This window comes from Anastrepha obliqua, unplaced genomic scaffold (genome assembly GCF_027943255.1).
Source record: "Anastrepha obliqua isolate idAnaObli1 unplaced genomic scaffold, idAnaObli1_1.0 ptg000012l, whole genome shotgun sequence".
Lineage (NCBI taxonomy): Eukaryota > Metazoa > Arthropoda > Insecta > Diptera > Tephritidae > Anastrepha > Anastrepha obliqua.
Window position 1 is genome coordinate 5,810,412 of NW_026562179.1, and position 10,190 is coordinate 5,820,601.

General features: G+C 35.0%; 1 protein-coding gene across 1 annotated transcript; it reads left to right on the forward strand.

Moving 5' to 3' along the window:
- The first annotated feature begins 6,844 nt into the window (after positions 1 to 6,844).
- LOC129251353 (uncharacterized) lies at positions 6,845 to 7,656 on the forward strand. The gene is made up of 4 exons (XM_054890751.1): positions 6,845 to 6,871; positions 6,943 to 7,155; positions 7,216 to 7,372; positions 7,538 to 7,656. Exons 2-4 carry the CDS (start codon positions 7,033 to 7,035, stop codon positions 7,654 to 7,656), a joined length of 399 nt encoding a protein of 132 aa, XP_054746726.1. The 5' UTR covers positions 6,845 to 6,871; positions 6,943 to 7,032.
- Positions 7,657 to 10,190: the final 2,534 nt, after the last annotated feature.

Genomic DNA, 10,190 nt, shown 5'->3' on the forward strand with positions numbered 1-10,190 from the left:
TTATTGATTTTTACTTGTAACAATGTTTAGTTGTAATTATATATTTTATTGATGAGAAGACAAAAAGAAAGTATAAAATAAAGCCATTCTATCAGAAGACGGGCAATTCAGTCAGACGGGCAAGGCAGTCATTTGCCCTAACTAAATAAATAAAAAAACAATCTTTTATTTAAAAGGAACCTTTAGTTGCCAGGTTTGGTCTAAAGCTCTTCCCCGATAATAAAGACTTGTCATGGCGAACCTTTAGTCGGCAGGTTTGCTCTAAAGCTCTTGCCCCATAATAAAGACTTTTCATGGCGAACCTTTAGTCGGCAGGTTTTCTCTAAAGCTCATCCCCGATAATAAAGACTTCATAGCGAACCTTTAGTCGGCAGGATTGCTCTAAAGCTCTTCCCCGATAATAAAGACTTTTCATGGCGATCCTACGGACGATCCTTAAATTCTGAAATACCTTTTTGAACTTATTTGAAAAAGTCAATTTTCATCCAAAACTTTAAATTTTTAACAACTATATGGAAGGTCCAAAAAAGCTTTTTATACATCAGTAAAAAAATAGACTTGAGCATAACAAAGATACCCATCGTGTGGCTAGCCCCAAGGAAAATCTCAAACTTAAAACCCGAGGAGGAGTTAAAAAACGCCTTAGAGTGGAAAAAGCTAAACTTCATGACATAAAAAGAAGAACAGTGAACCAACAAGCAAGCAATAATTTCTCAAAAGCGTTAGCAGCTGACCTTGCTCTAGAACAAGTAAACAAAGAACTTAAGGCAAAAATACACCAGAGGAAAAAAAAATTGGGAAATCATAGAAAATACAAAAGGTTACGCTTATGGGGAACTGGTAGTCAACAGAAAAGAAAGAGGAAATCATCCTGAAACAAACAGCAGCCAACAACAGCAGCTTTTTAGAAAACAAAATAATAACACTTGATGTAATCATTTTATTCACTATCTCTATCATAATTTGTTGGTTTGATTTATTGAAATAGACTGAAATCATAAGCAAGCGCGTATATGAATTCAGGAATGTATACAGGAATGAATACAGGAAGAGAAAAAAGAGATGAGGATAAAGAAATAGTGATGGGAAGTGTTGCCACATTTATATATTTCCAACACTCCTTCTCAACACTTTACATAAACATACTAAAATATTCCCATCTCTTTAGAGAATTTTACATGCTTTGATTTATGTAAATTTTTCGTTAACATATCTGACATCATATTATTTGTTGAAATATAACTTAAATCTATTTCCTTGTTGCTGTACATCTGCCGGATATGATGAAATTTGATGTCGATATGCTTGCTTCTTGCATGATAAGTTGGATTCTTTACTAGACTTTGCGAACTCAGATTGTCGTTGTTGATTACTGTTGGTCCACTCTGCCCAAAACCCATTTCTTTTAAAAGTTTGTTAATATATGCGGCCTCTTTCGCCGCAGCGGATAATGCGAGATATTCAGCCTCTGTGCTACTTAGAGCTACGACGCTCTGTTTCTTGGATTCCCAAGAAAATACCCCACCAGCTAATACAAAAGCATAGCCTGAGTATGACTTACGGTCACTAGGGTCACTACCCCAATCAGCATCTGCAAAACCTTCAACAGCTTTATTTGATTTTATATAGTTCAGCTTCCAATTGACTGTCTTTTTTAAATATCGTAACACATGTTTCACTCCTGCTTCGTGCTCTACATGCGGGTCAGTATTGCGCTGCGATAATTTACTCACGGAATGTAGAATATCTGGACGAGTTGAGATTGCTAAATACATTAGCGCACCTACTATTGATTGATATGCAGTTTTATCAATTTTCTGGCACGTTTCTTTTTCACAATGCACGCTGAACCCTGCATCCAAGGGAGTTGCGACGTCTCTGCAATCTTCCATGTTGTAATCCTTAAGCAATTTTAAAATGTATTGCTTTTGACACAACGTTATACCACCAGTTTCGCCATCACGCTCAATTTCCATGCCCAGGAAATGTGTTAGCTGCCCACCGTCAACTACCTCAAATTTATTTGATATACCAGTTTTAATTTGAATTAATTCTTGCTTGCTCGAACTTCCGATGATTAAATCATCCACATATACCGCAATCAGGCTTGTAATACTTTTTGAATTTCTGGTATAAATGCACGGCTCACTAGGACATGGCCTGAATCCCATATTTTGAAGAACGAAATCTAACTTTGCATTCCATTCACGACCACTTTGTTTTAGACCATATAAAGATTTTTTTAATTTCAATACTTGCTTGGGATATTTTGTATCCACGAAGCATTCTGGTTGTTGCATATAAACGTCATCATGCAATTCACTGTTTAAATATGCTGACGATACATCCATCTGATGAAGATACAAATTATGTTCCACTGCCAATGCGATTACCATTCGAATATTTGCATATCTTACTACCGGAGAAAATGTCTCTGAATAATTTATGCCGTACCTTTGACTGCAGCCCTTGGCCACCAAACGCGCTTTAAATTGTTTTATTTCACCGAGCTTATCACGTTTAATCGTGTACACCCACTTGCACCCTACCACCTTTTGACCATGTGGCAAATCAGTAAGTGTCCATGTGTCATTTTTAACGAGTGCTGTATACTCCTTCTCCATCGCAGCTTTCCATTCGCTACAATGATTACTATTAAACGCTTCTTCGGCACTGTTTGGTATTACCTCTAAATCTTCGTGTACTAAATTAAGTTCATTATATTGTTTTCGTGGACGTCCTCTGGCCCCAGTTCGCAATAATCTGGGCCTACCACGACCACGACTAGTCACCACTGAGTCTTCAGCAATATTCACTTCATCAATGTCTTGAACCGCCTCTTCATGATCACTACTCATCACTTCAGTACCTGCTATTTCATCATCGTGATTATGTTGTAATTGCACTACGTTAATAGGCAATATAACGTCTTCTAGTTCACTTTCATCGAAATCGACGATTTTTGTATCAGACTCTTCACTAACTTGAGCCTTTTCGATGAATACTACATCACGACTGACAATAACTTTTTTGTTTTTCTCGTCATATAAACGATAGCCTTTACAATTATCCGAATAACCGATCATAATGTATTCTTTACCTTTTGCGCGAAATTTATTTGATTGTCTTTTATCGAGTGCCACTGCTGAGGAACCGAAAACTTTAAAATGCGATACACTAGGCTTCGTGCCTGTCCACAATTCATAAGGCGTTTTACTCACAAGTATTTTTGAAACCGTACGATTACGAATATAAGCAGCTGTCTTTATTGCCTCCGCCCAAAAATACTCGCCAAGCTTCGCATGCTCTAGCATTGACCTAGCCATTTCTACCAGTGTCCTATTTGCTCGTTCTGCCACACCGTTCTGCTGTGGAGTATAGGGCACCGTTAGTTGTCTCACTATACCATTGTGCTTTAAATATGAATCGAACACATTCGATATGTATTCCCGGCCATTATCGCTTCTAAGTTTTCTGATTTTACAGCCGGTTTGCTTTTCTGCCATTGCTTTGTATTCTTTAAAAGCCTCAAAAACACAGTCTTTACTTTTCAAAAAATATACGCACATGTAGCGAGACTTATCATCAATAAAAGTAGCAAAATATCGAGAACCTCCAATTGATGTGCTTTTTATTGGACCACAAACGTCGCTATGCACAACAGAAAGCAACTCTTTTGCACGCGTTTGTGAGACTTGATGAAAGGGTTTCACAGTTAATTTGGTTTTCGCGCATGTCACACACACAATTTCGTTCGGTACCTTACCGAGATGTAACCCAAACACTGACTGATCATTTGCCATTTGTTTCAGGCAATTAAAATTTACGTGTCCGTACCGATTATGCCACTTGAATGCATTGTTTTCAGCGTCTTTTGCTGCTACTACACTCAAACATGTGTTCCCGTTACGCTTATATACAAAGAGCCCGTTATTGTTCGACGCTCTGAACAACACATTGTTTTTGTTGTTTTTTATTTCAACAAAACCACCCTTAAATGTCACTGAATGTCCGTTTTCTATTGCTTTGCTAACGGATACAAAATTCCACTGCAAGACTGGCACATGTAGCACATTTTTTAATGTGATCATTGTGCCGTCGACGTCGACGTCGCCACGACCTACTGCGTCTATACACTGTCCACCACCCAGCAAAACCTGCGTGACCGAAACTCTCACACAATTACACTTTTTTGTATGTTACTAACACATATGCACTCGTATTTCTTTGGAAATCGACTTTTTTTTTTTATTCTCCGTCACCTTTGGCAAATGTGTAAGCAGTAAGCAAACTTTATTCATATATTTTTTCTCATTTTTGCGTCAATAGAAAAAGAAGAAAAGAAAACGACAAGTGGCTGTCAAAGCAAAGAGTCAAAAAGATCAAAGTAGGCCGCGAATCAAATTGTCAACCTTTGGCAAATGTGTAAGCAGTAAGCAAACTTTATTCATATATTTTTTCTCATTTTTGCATCAATAGAAATAGAACAAAAGAAAACGATAAGTGGCTGTCAAAGCAATAAGTCAAAAAGATCGAAGTAGGCCGCGAATCAAATTGTCAAAAAATTGTCATTGATATTCATATTGTGCGCGCGAATTTCGCTCTGAAACGTTATAATTAAAGTTAAAAGTTATAATTATATACAATTATTATACAATATTGTATTGTGGTGTTTTTGTTGTGTTTTGCTGATTAAAAAAGGGGTAAGTACCTATAATGAATAAAAAAACTTTTGCAAATTTAATGAGCTGCGAGAATAGAGAGTGGAGGGCAAGTGCGGAAAAATATTCGCGAATGCTTAGGGTTTGTGATGATAGTGAAATTTTTTTGGAGGAGAGTAGCTCAGACTATTCCAATGTGTCAGTAATGTCCAGTGAAATTAGCGGTAGTGCTCCCGAAAATGATACGGTGGAATGTGATAGTGCGCTTGAAATAAAAAAATGGGCTATAGAAAATAGGGTGTCCCATAATGTAGTTACACATCTACTTCAAGCGCTTAGGAGAATAGGCGTCAAAGATTTGCCCCTGTCAGCTAAAACTCTTTTTAAAACAAATAAAAAAAAAGCTGTGATTCAATCCATTCCAAGTGGGGAATTTTTATATCGCGGTATCCAATACCATTTTAAAATAGGCGCATTTGCTTTTCTTCACGATAAGGATGAAGTACAAATTGACGTAGGCATTGATGGGCTTAAGTTGTATAACAGTTCAAGTAAAGTTTTGTGGCCCATCCTTGGAGCAATCGTTGGCTTTCCAAACGAGTACCCTTTTACCATTGCTTGCTTTTCTGGGACGGAAAAACCGTGGAACGTCAATGATTACTTAAAAGATTTTTGTGAGGAAGTAATTTATTTGAAAGAAAACGGACTTCAAGTGGGATCAAATCCCATAAAGAAAAAGTTTGATATCCGTTTATTTTGCTGTGATACACCTGCCCGTGCCTTTGTCACAGGTGTACAGTCTCACAATGGTAAAAATAGTTGCTCAAAGTGTGATCAAGTAGGAAGTTATGTAAATAAAAGGATTTGCTTTTCGAAAAAAGTTCATAACCTACGCTCTGATGTTTCTTTTAAATATAGAGCAGAACCGGCACATCATAGTTCTACTTTTAGAACTTGCGAAAGCATTTTAGAAAAATCAGGTTTTAAAATGGTGTCGCAATTTCCACTTGATCCAATGCACCTAGTCGATCTTGGTGTAACTAAAAAGTTGACTCAGTTGTTAATGAAGAGAGCTAATGTCACTAAAATTAATGAAAAAATTAATTTTTTGTCGAAATATGTTCCTACAGATTTTGGTCGCGTGTGCAGGGATTTCAATGAAATCAATAATTGGAAATCGACGGAATACAGACAATTTTTATTGTATATTGGAATTTTTGTATTAAAAGACTGTATTGGTAGTGATTTTTACTTTCTCTTCCTCCTATTGCACACTGGAATACGGCTATTATCAAGCCAAAAATCATTAAAAACTGAAGCAGACGTAGCACAGAATATTTTGCAGGAGTTTGTTCATTTGTTTGGGCAAATCTTTGGTGACTATTTAGTTAGTTATAATGTGCATGGGTTGTTGCACATAACAGATTGTGCTAGGCAGTATGGAACTCTTGATAGTTTTTCGGCACATAAGTTTGAAAACTATATGCAATATTTAAAGAAAATCGTTAAAAAGCCAAACAAAATTCTTGAGCAAATACATTTTAGGCTAGAAGAAGGAAATGATGTCGAGAATATTTCAAAAATTGGTGCTTTCAAAATTGATCACAAAAAAGAAAAAGATTCCTACTGTTTTGGGCCTGTCAAAATAATAGGTATAGGTGATTATTTAATAGGATACAGTTTTGGCAAATTAGAAAACTATTTTGACCAACCGGTACAATCTGCTCCGGCACTAGGTATAATACTAGGTGATCAATTAGGTAATGAAGAAATAAAAATACCCAAAGAGGACATTGCATACAAATACTTTTGCATACCCCATGAAGGCAAACACTTACTTATACCAGTTCTGCATCACCTTTTCCACGTTTTTGAAAATTAGATTTAACATTTAAAATATTAAGAAATTTGATACTGCTGTTTTTTTATGCTATTATTACAGATATGGAGTTTTTGTTCAGCGAAGAAACCATTGGCATTGAGGCTCAGCAGCCAGTTGGCGACAAGGGTATTTTAAATGCATATATATATATTATATTTATATTGTTAATTTAAACTTAAATTTTTAATGTTTCCCAGCAGTTGAGGAATTGTTAAAAACGGTTTTAACAAACCAAGCAAAACTATTGGAAAACCAGAAAATAGTTATGGACCAATTATTTCATTTCGGCAAGCGACTAACTAATTTAGAAAACATATTTAATGAAAATGTACGTATTTAGCGGCATACCACTGTCGTATCAAACTATTTATTTACATTCTTATTTTGATAACTATACAGAAAATCGAAGCCAGTGAGCAGCTTACAGAATTTAAGACGGTGCGTGAATGTAAGGTCTTACTCCGCAGGATTCATCATTCTGTTTGTAAAATGACTGGAGAAGAAGTGGATGAAATTCAAACGGAAATATCGTCCACATTACCATTGCAAACGGTAGCTGCAGCTGAAGAATTTGAAAAAAAGCTGCTGCAACAAGAATATGTTGAAGCAATGGTTAGTAAAAAAATAATTTCTTCGTTCTTGTCTAATAGATGTTTTTGTTTTAATTTTTAGAAAACTTTACTTTTGAAAATTAAGGGTCCTGAAACGACTGTTGACGATTTGCTTCGTCAACTTTATAGTGATGAAATGTTGTCGCTTTGCAACTGGGATGGTAGGGGCAACAAGGAAGCATTGTCCCAATATTCTCTTGTTTCGGACATACTTTTTGGTAGGTAAATTTGTACTTTCTTTTGTTTTTGGTTATTCACTTTATTTAAAATTATAATATGGTAAATAACTAGTTCTAAAATTTTGCACAAAAATTAAAAAAAAAATTAACATATATACATATATACACCGCATCTATAACATTGTATCTGTTTTCTTGTTTCAGATATTTTTCAGCTATGCGGACGAACAACTTACGAGAAGAACATTCGTAGGTCAATTGAGCTTAGTCACCACCGTTTTAAGCATCGAAATTATCGGCAGCGGAATTTAAATCCAAAATAATATTTAACACTTAATATATATAAATAAGTTATATGTAAATAAATTATTAATTAGAACTAAAAAAAATGTTAAATTAACTATTAATCAATGAATGTATTTACCTTTTGCCTTCGAATATTACAGTTTATACTATTTTCACACTAATTTTGCCTTAATATAATTTTTTAAATATAATTATAATATATATAAAGAAGTAGGTATACTAATAACTAGTAAATAAATAAATTAATAATCAAAAATACTAATCAAATTAAATGTAAACGTACTTTTGTTATTAAAATAGTTTCGTGAAAACACAGTTTCTTAAATATAAGTGTAAATATATTAATAGAGCTAAATAAATGTTATTTACGTTATATTTGTCGTCAATTTGTAAAAGAAAACCATTAAACTAAAACAAAATGAAATAAATATAAAAAAAAAAAAATTTGTTTGTGATTCGAACCGGGGATTTTGGATTGGAAAGTTGCATTGCTAGCCGCTCGGCTATCGCGCTATGCTGCCGGCGCTGGCCTAAAAGTTATTTTGTTCGTCGCTACGTTTATATGAAACTGGCACTGGCAAACGAATCCATATGTATGAAAGGGATAAAAAATCACACGTACACAAAAAATTTGGCACAATTTTCCCAACGGCCTTAACAAAGTGATTGTAAAGGGGCGGGGCTAGTGACAGTTTAACGACCACGCGTGCAGGTCATGTGCAGGGTAACATGACCACCACTCTTCTTGCTGGGCAGCTAGCCATATTTTTTCACACACACTTACATAGTTCTTAAACAAACCGCGGTCCCAACACAAATGCGAAGTGGCGCCACTGTCGACGCACCATGTTTGCGTAGCAGATTCATCTGTATTTGGGGTTTTTACATTCATCATAAAGCAAGAGCGTTCAGCATTGTTGCTTTCTTGCTTACACTCACTCTTTTTCGGCTGTTTACATGTAGATGCGAAATGTCCACGCCGACCACAATTGAAACATTTGAAATTTTTACCGTTCTGACTGTACTTGCCGCTATGCGATATACCGCTTGCAACGCTTGCTCCTTTTCTGTTCTGAAAACTTCCTGACGAACATGTCTTTGCATGCATCAACGCTTCTGTACTTTTTTCGTACTTTTCTGTACTGGCACTTTGCCGCGCTCCCTCTTCTAGCAATTTTACTTTTAATGCATTGAATGATGGTAATGCGTCTCGCGTTTCCATTGCAACTACAAAATTTTCAAATTGCGATGGTAGACTCGATAACAAAATTATCACTAACATTTCTTCGGGAATTTCTACATCTATTTCTGCAAGGCCTTCCCGAATCGCACAAAAATCGTTTAAATGGTTTGCTACAGAAGTCCCTTCAGACATATTGAGATGCAATAGCTTTTTAAATAATAAAATTTTTCGCGCCGGCCCTTTTGGTTGATGAATTTCACGGAACTTATTCCATGCTGCCATTGCACACGTTAAATGTTTAACATGGTTTATTTGCGACGGTTTCACACATAATAAAATTGAAGCCAATGCTTTTTCATTTTTCGTATCAAACGCCACTTTTTCCGCAATTGACATAGTCTCTAATTTTGCCTCACGGCCACACACTACTCCCCAAAGATCAGTGTGTACTAGGACACTTTTCATTTGAACCGACCACGACGTGTAATTGGAATCGTCCAATTTTTCGATTTGAAAAAACGCACTCATTTTGCTTATGCTCTAATACACCGACGAACAGTATAATTATGCTTTCAGTTTTTTTTTTTTTTTCAAATAATTTGTCTCTGTAACTTTAAATATCGACGCACAATATTTAACACAATGATATACAAGCAAAGCGTTCGCGCAAGTCTATTTCACAATTTTCAAATTAATGCCGACACACAGCAATGCACTGGGCCCATAACCTGTTGGTTTGATTTATTGAAATAGACTGAAATCATAAGCAAGCGCGTATATGAATTCAGGAATGTATACAGGAATGAATACAGGAAGAGAAAAAAGAGATGAGGATAAAGAAATAGTGATGGGAAGTGTTGCCACATTTATATATTTCCAACATAATTTTATACATTGTACACAGAATTAATAAATGTTATAAAACATACTTACACAAACACTTGAATAGAAGTAGGGAAATAGTTTAAGACAAAAAAAAAAAAAAAAAACAAATGTTAAGCAAAAATTAAATAAAAAAAAAATTATAATAAAATTTTTTTCAAATTTTTTATGTATTAACAAAACAAAAAAAATATATATCATACAATAAAATGAAATTCTATAATTACATTTTAAACGGAAAATATTGAAGAAATTGTACGGACTCTGTCAGGGATATTAGAACACATAAAAAAAACAGGGAACAATAAAATACAAAGTAGAAACTTTATTACAAAAATTAAAAGACAAAGAGAACTTGAAAATTGAATTTGAACTAGCCCTGACATAGATTACAAAGAACTCACGATCTTAAAAACCAAATTTCAGAAATTATACACTGAGACAAAAGGACAATTAACAAAACAGAAAAACGATCAAGACAAATCA